Source organism: Trachurus trachurus (assembly GCF_905171665.1).
Source record: "Trachurus trachurus genome assembly, chromosome: 9".
Lineage (NCBI taxonomy): Eukaryota > Metazoa > Chordata > Actinopteri > Carangiformes > Carangidae > Trachurus > Trachurus trachurus.
In genome coordinates this window covers 18,135,529-18,157,482 of record NC_139895.1, presented here as the reverse complement: position 1 = coordinate 18,157,482, position 21,954 = coordinate 18,135,529, and the positions used below count along the sequence as shown (strand labels likewise).

At 41.3% G+C, this 21,954-nt stretch overlaps 1 protein-coding gene across 1 annotated transcript in view; it reads left to right on the top strand.

Moving 5' to 3' along the window:
* ghra (growth hormone receptor a) overlaps positions 1-21,716 on the top strand; it is a 30,044-nt gene extending 8,328 nt beyond the window's left edge. The window contains exons 2-10 of the mRNA XM_083979318.1: positions 1,555-1,673; positions 12,097-12,226; positions 12,310-12,479; positions 13,339-13,517; positions 14,222-14,375; positions 14,530-14,620; positions 14,830-14,899; positions 16,206-16,438; positions 16,533-21,716. Of these exons, the coding sequence (XP_083835444.1) occupies positions 1,559-1,673; positions 12,097-12,226; positions 12,310-12,479; positions 13,339-13,517; positions 14,222-14,375; positions 14,530-14,620; positions 14,830-14,899; positions 16,206-16,438; positions 16,533-17,298 (1,908 nt within the window). The 5' untranslated portion in view covers positions 1,555-1,558 and the 3' untranslated portion in view covers positions 17,299-21,716. The remainder of the gene's footprint in view (positions 1-1,554; positions 1,674-12,096; positions 12,227-12,309; positions 12,480-13,338; positions 13,518-14,221; positions 14,376-14,529; positions 14,621-14,829; positions 14,900-16,205; positions 16,439-16,532) is intronic.
* Positions 21,717-21,954: the final 238 nt, after the last annotated feature.

Sequence of the window (21,954 nt, the reverse complement as noted above, 5' to 3'; positions counted from 1 at the left end):
AAATATACTGTGAAATGACATTTTGACTCTATTGTTTCTAGGCCAAAACTCCCTCCCCCAACTACAAGAATCTGATGTGCATGTGTAGCACACTGTAGATCTATGGTTTTAAATCATCTGTCTAAAGGCCACACCAAAAACTGGGGGAAAATACTGGCAGCGTTGCCCTCAATAACATAGCCTCCACGTTTGGGGTTGTTGGCTGCCCAGCAAAGTTGCGGAGACACATGCTGTAAATAGCCAAGGGTGCGGACAGAAAGTTTGGCCTATATTTAGAGGTTGGACTTGACTGGTAGAACTTGTACGCCAACACCAGCTTATTGACCGGGCAGAGTTTGTCAGTGTTTTTTTAACATCATCAGCCATATGGTGTGAAAAAGATCTAATTTCAGCCGTAGGTAGACGATCTGGGTGAGGGAGGCAGTCACCACAGTTCTGTGTTAAAGGTTTTGTTGGGAAATTCAAGTCTAGTTTTTTCTTTTTTTTTTTAGAGGCGGGGGTTAGGCCCAGGGGGAATATGACTGCGTTGGTCTGTGGTTCACATTTTTGCCAAGAAGTCCTTTGTCTTTCAAGGTTATCCTGTAATTTTGCTAACCCATGTAATGATGTGATGAGCCCTACCGCGCTGCTAATGTGAAATTGTTTTGGTATTTGAAAAGGTGATGGCTGCTGTAACGGTGAACACTGAGATAATTACCACTCGATTCTACACCTCCCCTCAGCTCTATGGGGAATGTCCATATACCATATTGTTTTGGTTTTACTGCTAGCACTAATCCAAGGATAGTCAAATACATACTGTAGTATGCAACTTCCATTAACAATGGAACAATGGAAGATTATCGAGGTGAAAGAGCCGTATGTCTCTCAGGAGCTGGTGGAGACCAACAACAGAGCTCAAAGGAGAGTATTAAACTTCCATTCACAAGTTGACCATGACTTGTATTGGGGCTGAGTGTCCCCTGGCAAGCGTATGATAACAGGGAAGCCATTTCAACTTTAATGTTAATTAAGTGCCATTGTATTCACAGCTCCAAAATGCTCAAAAGTAATGCATGTTGAATATTGTCACATGCTGATTCTGGGCAGTGAGTATAGTGTGACTGTTTTCCTATGTTTCACATTGCTTTTCTTTTTGAGCTGAAGGTTTGACTGTATTCTATTACAAAATAGTTTTAAAGTTTTCAACACTTCTGAGAAATGTAATGCCACTTTCTTTTGTTTAGAGTGAAAAACACCACAAAGACAAAGAACACCTTTACACTGAAAAACATCTTTCATACAACTTTCAACTGCCGCAGCAGCAACCTGGGACGATGATTGCTTATTCCCTGTCTCGCGTTGGGTTTCACATACACCAGCTGTAAATAAATGGCAGCCACAGTTTGTGCTCAAATGGCAGAGAGAAAGAAAGAGAGAAAAAGAGAGTGGGAGTCTGGGAGTGAGGGAAGGAGGGTTTTTTTCACATGGGCATGTCATCATGGCGTCCAGCTGATAATTATAATCACAGTGTCTCTGTCCCTCTCCCACTCTGCCCTCTGTCTCTGTCCTCAGCATCATGGCCATCTCATCGCCCTCGACCAGTCTCCTACTCCTCCTAATTTCCTCCCTGGATTGGCTGTCCACTCCGGGTTCAGCATTTCTCACGGACAGGGCCAGAATGACATCATCAGGTGAGTTACCTGTATTTCTTTTGTTATTGTTGTTTAACTGTTTAAGAAAGTGAAATAGATTGATACGAAACAAATCATCTTTCGGACAGTATCAATCTTTCCACATGCACCTCATTAAACATTAACAAATGTCATTCAGGTTTTGCACACAACATTCTGTTGACACTTGTTATCACGTCTTATGTCAGACATCAGTTGCAGAATGCTGTGTTTGCTTAGATACATGTGTAAAGGGTTCACTGTTGAGCAAATGCCGCACTTTCCTGGTTTGGCTAGTCAAACAGGCTAGGGATCAATAGAGCCAGGGTAAATATATGGTCTGGACTTCTCTGTCAAAGTCCAGGCAGGACGTTGCAGGATGTTCAGCCAGTAATCCAGCTGTCACTGAACCAGTTGAAATAATTGGGTGAAAGAATGCTGTGGCTGAGGAAACAAGCCAAACTTAAATTCTAAAATGGTGTACCTTTTTAAAATCCCTCAAGCAACAGGAGGTTCATTTTAAATTCAATTATGACGCCCTTTTCCGTATCATTTCCACCATTGGAATATGAAGATATGAAGCTGAGGATGAGGATGAGGATGTTGATGATGATGATGATGATGATGATGATGATGATGATGATGATGATGATGATGATGATGATGATGATGATGATGATGATGATGATGATGATGATGATGATGATGAATTGGCATCTTCTTCTAATGGTCAAAAGTGCACAGCACTGCAACCTTTGTTTATTTGAAGTTCACCTGTGCAATATGATTTGGCCAAGATATTGCAACTTCCAGGAATGGATCAATTCTGTTGTTGACTTTGTCAAACTCTAGGAAAAAACAGTGTTGCTGGTGTTTTATTTTTAGGCATCTTTTTACTGAGTTGAAAATTGTTTATTTTGCTCAAATTAATTCTTAGATGGATGAGAATGATCAGGATTACTGGCTGAAAACATTGAATTTGCACTTATACGCATTCCTTTGGGTCACTGTCTGGATCACATAACATAAAGTCATTTGTAATGTAGTACTATTTATAAATCAACTAGATGCTCAAACTGTTTTTGATATTGCTCTTTCTGTCTTTGAATATTTTGGCAGGGCACTGTCTTGCTGGTATATTCTTAGGCACATCTGCTCATTGCCATTAGCAAGTGAGCCAGACACCGTTAAACAGAGACCTGAGAGACCTCCAAACCATCTCTGGGCTGCCCGTCAGGCAGCCACAGCACCTGTTGCTAGGACGGAAAGCATGTATGTTACCTGGTGAAACACTGTTGGAAATTTAGCTGTGTAATATGGGCTTTGTATGAGGCCCTATTCATGTGGATTCACTGGGCACCTGCTCATTACTCATAAATGATTTCCCAGTGTCTTCCATTTGCAGTGGTGCCAACTCTTTATACCTTACTGATTATCTTTTTAGAAGTGGGACGCATCTATTTTAAATGATTATAGAAAAGCTGTGACTCATTAATGCCAATGGGAATTTTTTGTCATCATTATGTCTGAATGTTGACTGATGAATATCATTACTCAGATCTGTTTTTCATGGTTTCCAATGCTTTAGTTTTGGGGAAAATAAACCCAGTGGGCCAATGTGGCACAGAGGTTCAAGAACACTGGTTCAAATAGCATGTGCTTGGAACATATTGTTCAATCTGCTCTGGCATTTTTAGTGTGGACATAAATTTTGTAAAGTTTTGGCAATTTCAAGCTAATTTTTATTTTTTTCTGCCAGGGCTGGTTGCAAATTTTGCTTGTTAATCAGCCCTTTCACAGTTTGAGTATGAGTGGTCTTGGCTAAAGGCAATGTTGGCATTCTGATCAGAAAATTAGATTGGTAATTCTGAGTGTTTGGTCAAAGAAGACAAGAAACAAGCTTGTACTAAGTGATTTTGTGAAATCTAGACAACCCACTAGTTATACGTATAAAACAGGGGTAGCCAATAATACATTAGTTAGTCTTGTTAATATAATTGATAGTATCACATAACACCTGATTTCAGCACCAGTGTTAAAAAGATAGGTGTGTGTGCACTCTGTAAATTGGCAAAACCACAGAATTTTGAGCTCTGTGTCTCTGCCCTCAGGCATTCTGCCTTTGACTTTGTAATGTGCTCACAAACGGTAGCTAATGTCTTTATCTCTGAGGGTTCACATTGGCTTTCTGATAAGCTCCCAGACGAACCGCTGATAACGTGTTGAGGTTGAACTATCAAACATTCTGACTGGTCCACCTTCAGATGTCAAAAATGGTCTTGCGCGAGCTCTGTGGTAACGTTGCCCTGGTCTTCCTCAACAACCGTTGAAACATCTGTAAACACAAAGCAAGCGCACACTGATAGCATGAGCAAACACACGCAGCATGTGCCTTTCTCAAGTTTAACACTGTTCAATCTCTGATCCTGACACCTGTTTTCTCCACCAAAGCACACTACATCTGACCTTTTACCCACGCCTCCTTCCTCAGATGTATCCAGTGTGTTGAAGAACCCTCAAACGTGCTTTTGGGATTGTTTAAAACCATTTTGTTGTTGCTCTTAAGAACCTTCCCGGAATTCTGCGGGTTATACCCTTTCTGCCACATTTTTATGTCTGTTGTCAGTCAAGCCACACAACAAGCCAAGAGTAGACTTTTGGAGATACTCCTATATATTTAAAGGCTTACCAGAGTAATTATAGCCAGTGGTAGCCATTTGTCTTGATCACACACGCACACATACACTTGCTTTTTCTTCGCCCCTGTCTTCCTTGAGTGTCTGTGTGTGTGCCTCAGGAGGACTCGCTCCTCAGGCCCATAGATTGATCCTGTTGTGTGAGGCTGTGTTCCTGGCCACAGAGGTGGTAACCAGTGGTAACCGTGCAGAGGTTTGGTCTGCCTGGCTTGTACACACAATCTACTGTTACATCTGCTTGGCTTGGGTGTGTTTGCTCTGAGCAGCAAAATTGAGACCTTGTGTGGGATATGCTGTCAGAAGTTAAGCATAAGTTGGGTGAGGGAAATACATAGGCCTTTTGTTAGATGGTGGGAGAGAGAAATAAACGGTCTGTAATGAAGGACAGATGTAAAGATGCAGACCCAGCAGTAGTATATAGTATGTATTTAGTTTTGAAAAAAATGAATGAAAGGTAAAAGAAAGAAAATTAGCAAAAGTGAAAGTGGAACTTTCTTGCATAAGAAAATCAAAATTACTTAAATTTTCAATTAAGTCACATTTTTTCTGTGGGTGAAATAATAGGAGTAATATTTATCTAATATTAATATTATACCTTAAAGGGATAGTTCAACATTTTTGAAAATTGGCCCATCGCCATGATCCCCCTAGTAATAGCAGTAGGTTCGTTACCTTTAATTGTTGTTCCAAGCTGCTTTTAGATCGGGGGAGAAGAATACCGAGCGGCGCAGCTACACTACGGAGGCTAATGGAATTTCTTGGTTTTGCTCATCAAACTCAGCAAATACACAACCAAAAAACTCAAAAACGCTGTGGTGGACAAGTTGTGACCTGCACATTCACCACGCTATGAGATAATAGCGGAAAGTTGCGAGATGGAGTTGTTTTAAAGGCAAAGTCGGACTTTACACTCTAGACGGCTGCTCGGCGGAGTGATTTCAAAAGCGCCTGTTTACTGCAGATACGTCCGTATACTACGGCACTGGCTGAGGTGCGCACACTGTGTCCCTCCGACCAGTGGTTCACTGAAGAAAGTAGTTTCGAGTATTTGCTTCACTTCTCTTAACTTTCCGCTATTATCTCATAGCGTGGTAAATGTGCAGGTCACAACTTGTCCACCACAGCGTTTTTGAGTTTTTTGGTTGTGTATTTGCTGAGTTTGATGAGCAAAACCAAGAAATTCCATTAGCCTCCGTAGTGTAGCTGCGCCGCTCGGTATTCTTCTCCCCCGATCTAAAAGCAGCTTGGACCAACAATTAAAGGTAACGAACCTACTGCTATTACTAGGGTGATCATGGCGATGGGCCAATTTTCAAAAATGTTGAACTATCCCTTTAACTAAGCTTGGTGTCTAACCAGTGCAGCAGCATGTTCTTTCTCACACACCAGCACCTGATTGTGACTGAGACGCTTGTCTCCAATTTTTCCAACTTGAAAAACTCATTATGTTCTTTCAACATTCTGAAAATTAGCACTGATCAATTATCGTAACGTAGGGAGATGCAATCAATCAGTCGGCTACTGAGCTGCCTCGTGTTTTCAGTGCAATTAGTAGATTATGATTTCAACAGTGACCTCCCAATTTTAACGTGCAGCTTTTGATGTGTGATGCTTACCTCTGTTTTATATCATTTAAAAAAGTGTAAAAACACTTTGCCACTCAAGAATACAAATTGAGTATGAGAAAATAAAGCTGTGGAAATTAAAATTAATTAGTTTTTTCTCTTGCAAAATAACAAAAAGGTACAGAACAGTTAATGCAGGATCTATAAGCTCTACCAGCAAGTAGTGCCACTAAAATCTTATACCCATGTCATAGTAGCAGATATTTTCTGAGGATGTACCAAACATACGTATAGGGAAAATAGAATTAAAAAACTAATACTGAGCCCTGTGGTAGTGGTGGTACCACTATAGGCCTGGTCCTTGAATGCCAACAGCACCCTTAAGTCAGTTCAAGAGGATTGGGTAAAATCTAAAACAATCATAACAGTGAATATGAGATTTAGAGGACCAGATATTGTTTTTAAATGAGTCTTTGGAGTTATTTTCAGTCATGTCTGAAAAGTCGATCTCACACTTCACTGTAAGGCCACACAGTCAGCAGCTGAATTCAACATGTAGCTTTGTCCCATGTGGAAATATCTGACACCCTACTGAAGTGTGGATGGCAGGGTAGTGGAATAAGCTTTGATAAAAAAAAAAAAAGCCAGGCTACAAAAGGTGAGGAGAGAAAATGTGTGCTTACAGGATGTGCCGGTGTCAATGCTACAAGCCAGACAACCCCAGCTCATCTATATTTACTCTCACTTGGACATAATATGACATAACGACAGCAATACCCTGGTCTGCAATGGCATTAGAGGAGATTAACATCATTAGTTCCAGCTAAAAGATTGCTGGGACCGTAGTAAGCTGACTGGGTCACTGCGTTGTTAAACACACCAGACCATGAACACGGATGGGAATGAGAATCAGATGGAGCGAGAACTTGTCATCCTGTGGGTCCAAACTCTAATAGGGAAGCAGAGCCATAGGTCCTGTTGTGTAACTGCGAGGAAAGGCAGGACATATTCAAGGAACGGGACAATGGCACTTTGATACTCTTTGTCGGTTTTTGTTGTGAAGGTGGAAGTTCAGAGTGTGTGCATTTGCTTCTATTTGTGAAACTGCGTGTGAGCGTTGGCTGTTATTTATATCACCTGTTTACATTCTCTTGTTTGTATCTTGTTGCAGTCTCTCAGCTTTCTCCCTCTCTCTTCTGGCCCAGTGCTCGGGCTTTCTGGCTCTCTCAAATGCCACATGGCCTCCTGACTCAACATGTAACCTCCACTATCAAGCTCAATTTGAACCTCTTTATTTATTTTCTATACTCTCAAAATTTAAATGAAGTTTTAAACAACGAAAAATATGTCAGAATTTGGGAAATAAATTAAATTCCTGGTTGAATTTTCCAGATTCTACAATTTTCTTTCATCTCGTCTGCTCAGTCTTGTCTCTTCCTCATAAAACCCAGACACATTCCCTGAGAAAGACAAACGAAGCTGTCTGCTGCGTGCACATTAACGCCTCTGCTCGGGTGTGTGGTGGGAAATTGCTTGTGTGTGCGCATCGTGCGTGTACACTATGTCAGGAGGGGGTGCAGGGATATAATGTAGAACTTGTGCATGTGCACATTCACGGGCACTTTTACTCACACAGTGTCTGCGTGTGCTGCCAATATCTCCATCTGGTTAACAGAAACACACACATACGTACACACATTGACTGATGGTGATGCAGGAAAGGAAGTGATGTGGATCATCTGGCTTGGATGCTGCAGTGGCAGTCAGGAGTCGGTCATGCTGAACAGCAGCACCGAGTTTATCTGGAGTTTACCTAACTCTTCTAAAGCAGTGCCTACCTAGATTTAAAGAGAGTGAATCTTGTATGGGTTACACTGAGACTGGTAACAGCAATTTGGCTTTTGAGTGTCACATAATTGTGTTTACACAGTCACTCAAGGCAGATACGAGCTATATGCATGAAAAGACCAGGGATAACAGGACTCTACTGTTAAGCAGCCGTGTGTGTTTGTGTGTGTGTGTGTTTTCTCTTCAAGCGCAGGGCAATCAAATCAATTACATGCTAATACCACAATGAAGAGACACTCGCAGTACTCCCTGTACGCATAGTGTTTATGTGTCTGCCAGTTTGTGTGATTATTTTGTGTTATTTTATTCTACTTTAAGTAAAACAAAAAAAGCAACAGATATGAAAAACAACCTGCTCACAAACAGCACATGCAGTCCCAGAGTAATGGATGATCAGATTTATCCATGTGATGCTTTGAAAATGAACTTGAGTGCTTTAAGCTCTGCAGGGAAACTGAATACAAATGTAACATCAGCGGCAGCATCCAGAACGTATTGTAGACTGGAAATACAAGTGGCAGTTATCAAGTATAGGAGGATGTTAGTGGATAGAAATGTTCTTCTTATCAGATGGGGGCATGGAGCTCAATTGAAATTGAATTAGTGATGCAGTATGTAAAGGAAAAAGATAATGGGCTGTCATACAGCTACAATGGTTTTTTTTTCCCTCCAGCTAAATGTCCTAATATGTTTCTTTCATTATGCTCACACAACATTTAAGTTTGATTGTTGTTGTTTGATTGTTGATTGTTGATTGTTGGTTCCCAATAAGCCCCTAATGTTGTAACACACCGCAGAGAAAAGTAACAGACCCTAAATTGACCGGTGATTGAAAAATAATCAATCACCTCCAGAGCCAGAGAAATGGTTTTCATTTTCATCAAGAGAAACATGTTGCCACCAATATCTGAATGTTATACAGTAACATAAATCTTAACAGCATTTGTCCAGCCAAAGATCTGAATGTCGCTGTCCACCTCTCTCTCTCGCTCTCTCTCTCTCTTCTCCCACCTATATGTCCTGTCTCCTTTGGAGCGTTATTAACCACAACGCTGACTTAAATCTGCTAATGAGCTGGAAAAGGTGGTAATTCATAGCGTCATAGCCTCATTTTCCTTTTCGCTCCACATGACAGTGGAGCATTTCACAGTGCAATTGCTGATAAAGTCCGATCGCACACCTCTCCAGCCTCATTTTTAGTGCTGTTTGCCAGCTGGAGCAAGGGTCATGGGGGAGAGTGCTTTTTTTAGGCTTTTTAGTGGATTTCAAACCTTAATGGCTAACGCTGACATCAAGGTAGATAAGTGGTTTCCTAGCTCCTCTGTATGGATTGATGAAGACAGGACGTGGAGCTAAGAGTTGTTTATCAGTCTCAGCTACAAACTTGCAGAGACGCACACACACACACACAAAAACACACACCCAACCCACAAGGACCAACGGATATGTACAGATAGCCAAGATGAGCTCATGCACACACACACACATGCACACACAAACACACTTTTTTTTCCTTTCAGCCGAGGGCTTTCAGCTGTCACTTAATGGCAGCTGGCAGGTACAGGCAGGATTTAGATTCTCATCGCTGAAGCTCTGTGATGGCTATATATTAGTATGAGAGAAATACAAGTAAAGCCCTATAACATAATTAACAGCCTATAGGCAGGTGATCAACATCTACCTGTCAAGATGTTGAACTGTGGCTTGTGAGCCAGTTACAACTTGAACAAAACCTTTAGCCTTGCTTTAACCTCTGAAAAAGACAAGTACATGGCGAAAGGGCTTTTTGTAAATTATAGATTATGAACAGATATGAAGCTGCAACAGAAGTATGACAGGCGTGGCAAATGAGTGAGAGGAAGACACACTGAGAATCTGGTGAGAATATGAGACTCTCGCTAACCCTTTACCTTTGACACACTTCAGATTCAACTGCCACTCATCCATGCAAACAGCTTTCTTTAAAAAAAAAAAAAAGAATGTACCTCCTGACCTTTACCAGCAGAGCCCCATTCTTTGTGGAGAGGTTAACATTCAAAACATTTGTCTGTCTGTGTGCTTTCTAGTTCTCTCCACCCAGACCAGGGCAACAGCTGTGAGATGACATTCACACAAAACGTAAATAATTACATTTGAGCAACAGTTTAAAGGAGCAAATTGTTGGAAGTAAACAGTGATGGGAATAACATTTTACACAGATATTTAGGAACTAAATTACAACAACAAATGTCTGAATTGTCAGACAAGCAAAGGATTTTTGTTAAGGTACATTAATGTCAAGCAAGAAACATGGATTCCCTAGGTGTTGGTTGACTTTTTTTATGTAACCTAGTAGATTTGTAGTTTTAAGCTCTCCTTTGCATTCAGCGTCTGCAGAAAGCTCTTTGATGGTGTCAGCTGGAATTTGCTGGATGGGTGGAGGGAGGGTGAGTTGAAATAGCAAAGCTCTGGGAACCACGACAGTGTGCAGAAGATGAAGGGAGGGAAGGTGGAGAACAGGGTGGGGGCTACTGGGGGTGGGGCAGGGGGAAAGAGAGAGAGACAGAGAGAGCTGGAGGCACAACGGCACAGGAATGCAAAGAATTATGAGGTTGCATTGGCATCAAATGGAAAATAAGCAAAGTAATCAAAGTAATAGTGTGTATTCTGTGTGAATAGATGATGAGTGTGTGCAGTCTGTCCTCCCCGCTGTTGGGGCTTGTTTGTTAGGGTGCTTTGTTGTGGTGTTTGTGGTAGTTTGTTGATGTTAATTAGAGATGCATGTTAGGCAAGTTTGTGTCTCTACGTAAACGGTGTGTGCATGTACGAATGCACCAGCTGAATTTAGTTTCATGTTCATGAACTCAAAAAACTATCCGTCGACATTGCACAGCCCCAGTTTGTCTTTTAATTCCTCGCCTTGTGCTCTGAAGCGTGTTTATGTTCTGGTTCTGTGCATGATTTACGCTGCAGCCACTGAGAAGAGAGGGAGCTGGGGTGGAGAGCGGGTGGAGAAGAAATCGATGATACCTTCAGTTTCTTATTTATGGTTGCACCAAACCCCGGCACTCTCAGCTGGATGAGGAGCTTGCCTCACTGTTGGGAGAGGGAGGTGGGCAGGGGAACAGTGATGAGGGGTGACAGGGTGCCAAAGGAGAGGTGGAGAGGGCTGAGTCAGGGCCTCGGGGTGGGGCAGAGGACAAATGGTATGAAATGTGTGTTGATAGATCTAAAGGTTATAAAGGCCGGGCGACTGGAAATCGATTTAACATCACTCACTGCAGACTGTAAGTTAGTCTTATCTCCTGTCAGTGGAGAGTGTTGCTCACTTTGCTCACGATGTGGCTTTCATCAGGGCCGAGTGTGTGTGTGTGTGAGGTTGTTTTTGTCAAGGGAGCTGGCAGCTAACTGCAGGTATGATCTCCTACGACTGCACCATCACTGCAAATACGATGTATGTGATGCTCATGCAGTGGCGGACGGATGTGCGAGTACATTAAAAGACGCATTTTCCAACCTGTGTTGGCCTTAAAAAGAACAGACCTAAGACAGCCATTCACCAGGAAAACCAGCTTAGTGAAATACTTCACAAATGTAATTATGCTACAGGGGTGCAGCCCGGTGGTACTGTGGTTAACACTCTCAGCAAGAGGGTTTTGGGTTCAATCCCCTGGGGCCTTTTGGGTGGAGTTTGCTTGTTCTCCTTGCGCCTATGTGGGTTCATTCCAGGTACTCTACTACTCCTCCCACAGTCCAAAGATTTAGGTGGATTGAAGACTCTTAATTGCCCGGGTGTGTGAACTTGTGAGCACGTTGTTCATCTCTATATGCCAATCTTGTAATAGACTGGCAATGTGTCCAGGGTGTATTCGCCCCGTGCGACACCTCATGGATAAACAGTGTAGGCGAAGGATGGATGGATGTGCTACAGGGAGACATTTTGAAACAGTATAACAGTCTCTTATATACAATAACAGTATCAGTGTCAATGTCCAAAGCTTAACTAGAACATTTTTATTGACGATCTCTCAATCCTTCAAGGATTTGTGGTGAACCTGCTGTGTTATTATTACCTTGTACTCTGGCCTGCTCCCTCACTCTGGCATTGCGGTTTAGATGAGATTGCGGCTGTCTCTCTTTTCAAATGTGAAAAAAATCCTGATAGTAGCAGCAGGTATGGTTCAAGGAAGAGTGAGGATGATGGAGTTCAGGTTTTATCAGTGTTCCCGCATTGATAAACCAAAACCCCTAAAGGGTGGATAGACCTCAGAATAAGGTGATTCATCATCCTAATGCAGCTTGAGGTCTTCTGTGTGATCTGTCTTTGACCCCTGTCTTTGTCTCACTGTCTTTCAGGCCCCCTTGAGCCTCATTTCACAGAGTGCATATCAAGGGACCAGGAGACCTTCCGCTGTTGGTGGAGTCCAGGCAATTTCAACAACCTGTCCTCCCCGGGAGCACTCAGAGTCTTCTACCTTAAGAAAGAGTAAGTATGATCTCCAAAGTAGATGCAGCCAAGTCATTGTTTTGCATGTGTAGCACTTAATGTTATTTGTTTCCCTTCTTCAGCTCTCCAACCAGTGAATGGAAGGAGTGTCCAGAGTATAATCATTCAAATAAAGAGTGCTACTTTGATGTAAACCACACATCTGTTTGGATCCCCTACTGTGTGCAGCTCCGCGGCCAAAACAACATCACCTATTTCAGTGACGACGACTGTTTCACTGTCGAAAATATCGGTCAGTAACCCTGCATATGTGCACATACGTTTATTTTTACATTGTTAGGGGAATGCTGTGTTGCATTCAGTGTGAAGCATGGTCTAGTCTGATTATAGATTACCTGCACTGAGGGTTTCCAGGAAATAATTCTTACATATCAGCAAAATGTCACATGCTTGCCAGTATCGGATCAAGTGTCAGACAATCTTTGTTTACAGGGTAAATGTTTTGATGTCTGATGGTATTTATCTAAGCAGAACACTGATAGATTTTCTATCATCACATGGCAGTGTCATATGTTTGGCGATATCTCTCCCATGAATATATTTCTTATTATCTCTTCTCATGTGAGCAAATTGATTATTGGCATGTTTTTTTCAAAGATACATTTGGATGTTTTTTTCCAAGCCAATGAACATGCATTGTATGTAGGGTTGAAAAAAAAGAGTATAAATGGTCGGTTGTTTTGGTCTGACCCTTCGTCCAACAATTTGAATTCATATCTCATCAGCTGCTGGCAGCGTCTCCAGGAAGATTGTTGTTGATGAGTCATAACCCTTGTGTTTTTAATTAGCTCCCTGCCTGTGCTACCATCAGGTCAAAGTTTCCTCTTTTACCTTAGAAATAACAGTTTGCAAAAGAGTTTTATTTTTTTTATTTTTTTTAACACAATGAAATTAAGCTTCATCCTCCTCAGACTAAAACATAAATAGTCACTGTATAAAAATATTTTATAACCTAAGCGAGATACTTTTCAGTTGTTTGTGTCCACATGCATTTTTAAGACATTGAATGAATTCATGAATGCTCAGTTGTTTTAATAGCTTGGCATAGTTTGTGTTTAGTTCAAACTGAACTTTTACCCCTGTCCCTGCAGTGCGTCCTGACCCACCAATGTCCCTGAACTGGACTCTCCTGAACCTCAGTCCCTCTGGACTTAGTTATGATGTCATTGTCAACTGGGAGCCCCCACCCTCTGCAGACGTTGGGGCGGGCTGGATGCGCCTTGAGTACGAGATCCAGTACCGAGAGAGAAATTCCTCAAACTGGGAAGCAGTGAGTATCTTTTACTTGGTCTTGAATTCTTTCTCTCCCGTAAGTTCTCTCTCTCTCTCTCCTTGTGTGTATGCTTTTGTGCATGCACAAACAGTGCTGCATGTAGGCTACTAACAGATGTAAACACACGCCTCAAAACTTAACAAAACGCCTCTCACAAATGCAAACAATCATGCACCCCCTTAAAAGTAAATTGTAGGTAGCTCATAGAGGCACAGTGTCATGTTTCCTTTCCCCTCCCCCATTTAAAGTGTCGTGTCTAAACAGCAGTGTAGCTGTGTTGGCAAGGCAGTGGAAGTTAGAGCAAGGCCCTCTGGGAAAACACAGGCTCTCTGAAGGAAGTGAAGGGAGGGATCTGTAGGTCAGAGGCCATGGGACCTTGAACAGGCTCATATTCTTTACCGCCTGACCAGCCAGTCGGTTGAATTCAGGACTTGGAAACCGTTTAAGAGTCTACTATTATAACAGCATGTGCTCTGTCTAATGTATCTGAAATGACTCAACAATTCCACCTTTGAAAAGGTCACAGTTACAGGTACCAAAAATAAACATAGAGCTCCTGCCACTCTTAAGTGTGAGTCAGCTCCAGCGTTTCTGTCTGTTCTGATTAAATAAAAATCAGCAAAAGTCAATTGTTTCTAAAGCCGTGTTTTTTGTTTACTTTCCCTTTCTCTCTTGTCCTCCTGTGTGTCTCTGTGTTTTAGTTGGAGATGCAGCCGCGCACCCAGCAGACAATCTATGGGCTGCACATAGGAAAAGAGTATGAGGTGCACATCCGCTGCAGGATGCTAGCCTTCACTAAGTTTGGAGAGTTCAGTGACTCCATCTTCATTAAAATGATGGAGGTCAACAGAAGAGGTAAATTCATGGTGGCTTAAGGGCGGAACAGTCAGTATTTTGGTCGGATCCAATATGGCTGACGGTTCAGACCGACAGGATGCATTACTTTGAACAACCAGAAAATATGGATTCTATTTCATGGTTTGTTTTTGTTTATCTTTTTTTTTTTTAGAGACTACTTTCCCAGTCACACTTATTCTCATTTTCGGGACCGTGGGCATCCTCATACTCATCATGCTGATTTTGATATCTCAGCAGCACAGGTAGGGCATTCTTTTGCCTGACACTATGGCAGTGACAACAGTCAAGATGTTTGATAAATCAGCAGCACGTTTTGCAGCAGCAGCGCAGCTTTCAGTGTGGCCTCAAGTGTCACACCACACATACTCTCTCTCACACACACACACCAAATACTAACAAATACTGTGAACAGATTATATTCATCATGTCCTCCTCTTCCCTGTCGCTTCAGATTCATGATGATTGTGTTGCCGCCTGTTCCTGTACCCAAAATTAAAGGCATCGATCCAGAGCTCTTAAAGGTAAGTTTAGTTTATGTCTGTGTTGTGTTGTTATTCTCCTTTGTCTTTTATCCACTAATTTCACCTGAGTGAACTATTGTCACATCTGATTTTTACTGCTGTCAAATATGTAACATGATGTTGCAGTGTTAAAGATGCTCTATGTCTAGCCTGTTTGAACCACACAGTAAAATATCCCCACACACATACTTCTTCAGATGGTTTAATAATTACAATAACAATTTGTAATGAACCATCTTAATGCATTTATTCTGCAAATCAAATGCCAGCTGCTATTGTCAGACCATTTTCTAAAGGATCTAATACAAATATCAGTCCTTGTAAAGCACATGCACAAGGACTGAATTTGAAGCCATCAATAATTCATTGCATTCAACACGTGGATTTGTGCATTGTTTATTCAGTAAAGTGATTGTATAAAGTGCTGTGTAACCACAGGGCTTGTTTTTTTCACATTTCCATTGAAATGTTTAATTAAAAGCAGACAGTCCCAGGCGTCCGTGTAGCTCAGTCGGCTGAGGCACATTAGGCCACGTTATCATCACACCACCCACTGTCCCTCTGCCAATCGCTCTTTGTTTATTGTGTGTCAACAATAAAATAAAAGCAAAAGAAAATAGTCCATAAATTATCTGAAAGCACAAGGACAGGAGGACCATGGAGGGATTATAAGACATGAGGAGGGTCGTGGTTCAGCGATATGTTGTGGGTGTATTTTTGTTAGATAGTGTGGGATGCATATAACAGGTAGTCTGTTTGCACTTTATAGATTCACCCCTGGACCCCAGAAAGCATTATGATAACATAATAATGCTTTTAGCTGTATGCGCTATTTCTCCCGGCTTGATGGCATCCAGTCTCTGTCTTGGACTAACTTGAAACTGCAACAAACAAACCTACAGACTCTGCCTTGAAAAAACGTAATTGACATAGCTGTATAGAGCAGTGGTTCTCAAAGTGAAAAAAGAAAAGAAGAGAAAGAGAGAGTTCAAGGGGGTCCCCAACTTTTTCTTGAAATGTTATCTTTTTCTTTTCCAGAAATATTACTTGTCTCTAAATTATTCCAAACATTCGCCCCATTGGCCCTAATTTGAATGTACATTGACTAACAAAAAGTAATGTTATTCAGTCTCAGAACAAATATTTGTGTATTTCTGGTGTGTGTTTCAAAATTTTGTCCAACGGGGGGTCCATGGTCTAACTTATGTCAGTTTAGGGGTCTTTGATGTAAAAAAGTTTGAGAACCAGTCCACTGGTATAGAGAATATAACGTTTATTAATGCAAGGATTTCACAAAAATTTGCAGAAAGGGAAACTGGACGAGCTGAATTTTATCCTGAGTGGAGGTATGGGTGGCCTGCCCACGTATGCACCAGATTTCTACCAGGACGAGCCATGGGTGGAGTTCATTGAGGTGGATGCTGAGGACGCAGACACTGGGGAGAAAGAGGATAACCAGGGCTCAGACACAGAAAGGCTCTTGGGTCTGCCCCAACCCGTGAGCCACCACATGAACATTGGCTGCTCCAACACCATCAGGTACTGCACAGATTCTCATGTGAAGACATGGTGTCATTGGACCAGAAGGTTTTTGCAAGTATGAATTTCATCTCTGTTTTTTCACCTCTTCCAGCTTCCCTGATGATGACTCAGGCAGGGCTAGCTGTTACGACCCAGATATGCCCGACCAAGACACCCTGATGCTGATGGCCACTCTGCTGCCAGGCCAGCCGGAGGACGGAGAATCTTCCCTTGACGTCGTAGAAAGAGACCCTACCCCAGAGAGAGGCGAGAGGTCCCTCGTCCAAACCCAAACCGCAGGACCCCAGACTTGGGTCAACACAGACTTCTACGCCCAGGTCAGCAACGTTATGCCCTCCGGAGGCGTGGTGCTGTCTCCTGGTCAGCAACTCCGAATCCAGGAGAACAGCTTGGCCACAGAGGAGGAAACAAAAAAAGGAAAAGAGTGTAAGAATAGCGAGGAGACAGAAGAAAAGAGGCAGAAAGAGCTCCAGTTTCAGCTGCTGGTAGTGGATCCTGAGGGAAGTGGCTACACCACAGAGAGCACAGCCCGGCAGATCAGCACTCCCCCTAGCCCCCCCGCACCCCTCGAGGGGTACCAAACCATACACCCTCAGCCAGTGGAGACCAAACCTGCAGGCACAGTGGTGGATAATCAGTCACCTTACATTCTTCCTGACTCTCCCCAGTCCCCATTCCTTGCTCCTGTTGCGGACTACACGGTGGTACAGGAAGTGGATAATCAGCATAGTCTGCTCCTCAATCCCCCTTCCCACCACTCCCCCCCTCCCTGCCTGCCTCAGCACCCCCCCAAGGCCCTACCTGCTATGCCCGTGGGATACATCACCCCAGACCTGCTGGGGAACCTCTCGCCGTGAAATGACGCAACACAAATGAACCTTTTTCTTTTTTTTAGGTGTAAGGTTGATTGACCAGGAAGTCCCCTGCAGTCACAAAAAAAAACCTGTTTCTGCCTGATCCACGCTGGAAACCAAAAAAAATACCGTAGCACACAGCGTAGGTGACAGTGTACAGGTGTTTTCAGAGGGTGCTGAAAGAGAGACATGAAAAGCTATACGTTGTATTCTCAGCTCTTTCAACTGTGCCACATCAATTAATTGATGCAGAGGCTACCAAAAGTAAACATTAAAAAAATACATAAATGCACAGTTTGCTAGATTTGCTGACATCCATGCACACAACATGACTGTGATCGTCACAAGTCCAAAAATCATTAGCTCACTGCTTTTGGATCTCATTACATTGCAATGACATTGCTGAAGTCTTAATCTCACAGAGAGATGTGAGTGTATGATTGACAGAGCAAACACATTTTAGTCGTATTTTTCATACCACACCGTGAAAAAGTCATCGCTGATGTTGACGCCTCTTGCTGGCAGAGGTATTTCACTGCTCGATCGTGGCTTATTTTGTATTCTTAAAATTTCTTATTTCATCGTGTCATCGTATTCGTACTTTTGCTAGAGATATATTTTTATACAAAAAGGCATTAGCTAACGGAAAAATCTGACCTAAAATACAGTTGGAAACACAACTATGCATTTCTATCTTGCATTCCTGGCTTCATTTCTCTCAAAGACATGCTGTTCATATTTTCATGATGTAGTGGCCAAACTGAGTATATGTCATGAGATTTAACTCCAAAAAAGCTTACAGTATAAACACAGATATCAGTCACAATGACAACAAACACTGTCAACTACCAGTGTATACTATTACATTTCTTTCCTACCATGTGGAATGTTGAAAGGCATTCTGGGAAGTGAAGTTAATCACCCACTGGAGGATAAATGGTTGATAGACATAATGTAAATTATACAATTTTAGCTTACTGATAAATTTGTGATTATACGTATCCCAACAGTTTTTTTTTAATTTTGACATGCACATCATACTGTGAACATACCTCCCTTACAGCGCTGGATGGCAGCTCCTGTAGTAAGTGGAAGGATATATTCAGATTCAGTCACAATTGGGAGCTGCTCAGTGCCTCAGTGCACTAAGCACAACAAAGTGCCTTGCTCAAGGACACATTGATATAGTTATATATCAAAAGGGAACATCTGGCAATTCAAAAATAAAAAAGTACAGGTACTGTTATATCCTGTTACAGCAGCCACGTCTCATCCTTTCAACCAGCACTCACTCATAATCACAGTGAAAACCTTTATTCTCTTACTTCTCATGTTGCATAGTTATTGCAGGGACAGCACCTGCAGCAAGTTGAAAGACTGTGAAAGTATGTAATGGTAATTACCTAACATTTTATATTTACTATCTGCCATGTACACAGTGTTAACAAACAGTGCCTATGATAGTGTTACTGGCTTGCCATATCTGTGCTCAGGCATGCTTTTCCAAGTAGGATTTGTGCATTTATGCATTGCTATATAGGCAAGTACTGCTATGCAGGTACATTGGTGTAAAGCCTCTCTGTTCGTAAATTTACTACTCAAGAAAATGCACATACACTAACACGGTAACATGCATGCACAACATACAAACACTACATCATAAATATTTGCCTTAATTGACTCATTAAATTTAGCCTTTTTGACATAGCCATAACAATTACGAGCTGAAAATTGTCTAAGAAAACAGTTGTGAGAATTTTTTCGAGGCCATTCATCTGTATTTTGCACGTTTCAGATAATCCTCAGTAAAGTCACCACAGGTTCAAACCAAAAATGTTGATCAACGCAAGGTCTTGTGTAATAGAGAAAAAAAGGAAAAAAAAAAAATAGATGCAAGTCTGGTACAGTTGGGAATATGTGTGTGTGTGTAAACAGGCACACACTGTGCCCCCATGCTTTTCTCAGAATCACCAGATTTATGTCATAATTGAGAAAGAGTCTATTAAATAATCAATTATTCAGTCCATTGCTGTGTAGCATAGGCTTTCTCTTTGTTCATTGATTGTGCAAGCTTATTATAAAGGAAATGAGTCCTTTTTGTAAAGGTTTTAGGTTCCTCATATGTTTTCATCCTATGAATTCTATCATAAAGACTATGACAATATGCCTGTGACAAACACTGCAGCATAGCATACTGTGTATAATAAGCTATTGAAGCTTTAGGGTTGTGCGAAATGCATGGTATTGTGATGAATCTTCATTTCGCCTCTCACTGAGCGCCTCTCACCATAAACAGAACGTACTTCACAGTGCAAAGGAAACGCACCCTGCCTTTGAATTATGTTGTTTTGCACTCATCCCTGAGATAAGCAAGCTAGTGACTCAGATAGAATAGGTCTTTTGTCCTAGACAATCCTATAACAAAGAGAGACAAAGAGCCATGAAATGACAATTTATTTTCTGAAAATGTGAATATGATAAATATGTGCCATTTTTCTCTCTCTGACTCTGTCTCTCAGTGTTCTGTTGTTACTGCCCTGTGCCGATGATACCAGCAAGTCAATGCTGTTGCAGAAATGTCTTAATATATTTACTAGTGCTGTAAAATTACAAGTATATATTTTTCATGTCATTAATGTTACTAATCACAATGTATTGCTGCTCGGTACATGTGTTTTTCCTGCATTCAGCCTTACTGACTTTATTGTATACAAATCTAAATGAACTGGAGGAGAAACAGGGAGGTCCGTGGTTTGTTCAATGCAACTGTTTTGCTGTTTTGCCCCAGGATCAAGTCGCTTAATGATGTTCATCCAACTTTGACAGTGTTCACACACCCATCCAAAGATCCCCAGTAGGCTTTCTGTGATTATGAAGGAAGATCAGATGATGGAAAAAGCACTGTTAAGGTTTTTGTTTGTTTGTTTGTTTTTCTTTAGATGTACTGTGGTGATTGTGAATGTGTGCAAACTGGAACATATGATGCAACTATGATATTGAGGAAGAGTTGTGGGGGAAAAATAATCTCTGAAAGTGTTCAAGCGAGGAAACAGAGGATGGATTGGGAGGTGCTTTTATTTGAACAGGTGTTTACTACATTGTGTCTGCATTTTATTTTTTTATTTTTTTTGCAAGGTCACAATGAGCTCATTCTTAATGTAGTGTTAAAGTTTGCAACTGTTATTTCATGCTTATAAATGTTACAGACACTTTAGAGCAAGCACTTTGTACACACACACACATATATATAGTATCTGATGTTTAAAATAGTATTCAGATTTTGTATCTTGGAATAAATCAAGTCTATAAATGTTATTATAAAACAGCATTATGTTTTTTATTCAGCACAATAATCAGACAAATGAGGAACCTACAATACCAATAAGCTTCAGTTTTGTTCTACAGAGTCTATGTTTATAGGACATATTTTACACTACCAGAATGATAGGATGATGTACTGTAATGGAGTATTTAATATTTGCTATAAAGATTTATGGCTAGCTAGAGCTGATAGATATAGTATTTTATGATGTCATATCATGAATATATGCAGAGTGAAATAGTTCTACTGTAACTACAGTCTCACATGTCTCCCACCATGTGATTTAAGCATTTCATGTTTATTATGGTGCATTTTGATGGGGCTATTTCTTTTCTTTTTTTTATAGAGATTTGGCCTCCAGCTTTTTTTTTGGTTTTGTGTAAGTTCAAGGGGGTGACTTTTTGTCGCTCTGTTAAGCCTGGAAATGATCATGAGTGCTGGAATTTGTGCTGGTACTCAATTTTCATCAAACAAAAAAAATATACCTGATATTTCTCAGCTGGTTGAGGGAGAAATAGTTTAATTCTTGACTCAAATATTGCGGTATATAGCTCGTATATATGTGTATGTAATGTACATGTATATAAGTTCAGTGGCTCCAGTCTATATTTGTATCAATGTGTAATTTGTTTGTTTGCTCAGAGCCCTGACACCACCTCCATTACCTGGTCTGACTGCAGTGGATGGGGCAGCATGACTAATGTGTGCGCTGTTCTTCTCTGACATGTCTCATCTGGCTTCATAAAACTGGAAATATTCAGCATGTCAGAATTAAAAAAACAGCTGCATTGCGGTCTCAAGTGTGTAAACCGCAGCACCGTGACTTATCAGTTCTCATTGGCTTGGTAAATTGATGTTTGTTTTTTTTTGCCTCAATCATATTTTCAGATCCCCCCTTCCCCCTCTAACCAGTCCTTGGAGCCACTGTCATTGTCTCTCTTTTTTGGGCTGTTGTTTTACCCAAAGTCAAGAACTGTGTTAATCTTAAATGATTTGATATTGTTCTCTTACCAGCTGAGCCTTTCTGGTGTTGTACCCTATGTGTGATTGATAAGCTCTCAAACAAGTTACACAATAAATGTACATACTGCAACTTCGATCATCTTGTACATTTCTTTTGTCATGTCTTCAGAAAATAGAACTCATTTTTAATTGTTATTGGTGGTTTCCAGTGCATCTTTGTGGTTTTCTACAGAGCTCATCACATCCTCTAGGTTGTGGCCTCCACTGTGAGTAAGAGCCATTATGTACTTTAAACTAATGATCCAATGTTAGTGTTGGAAATGCAACAGCAAATGAAACAAATTAGATTTCACCCGGTTATCAAGATCATGTTA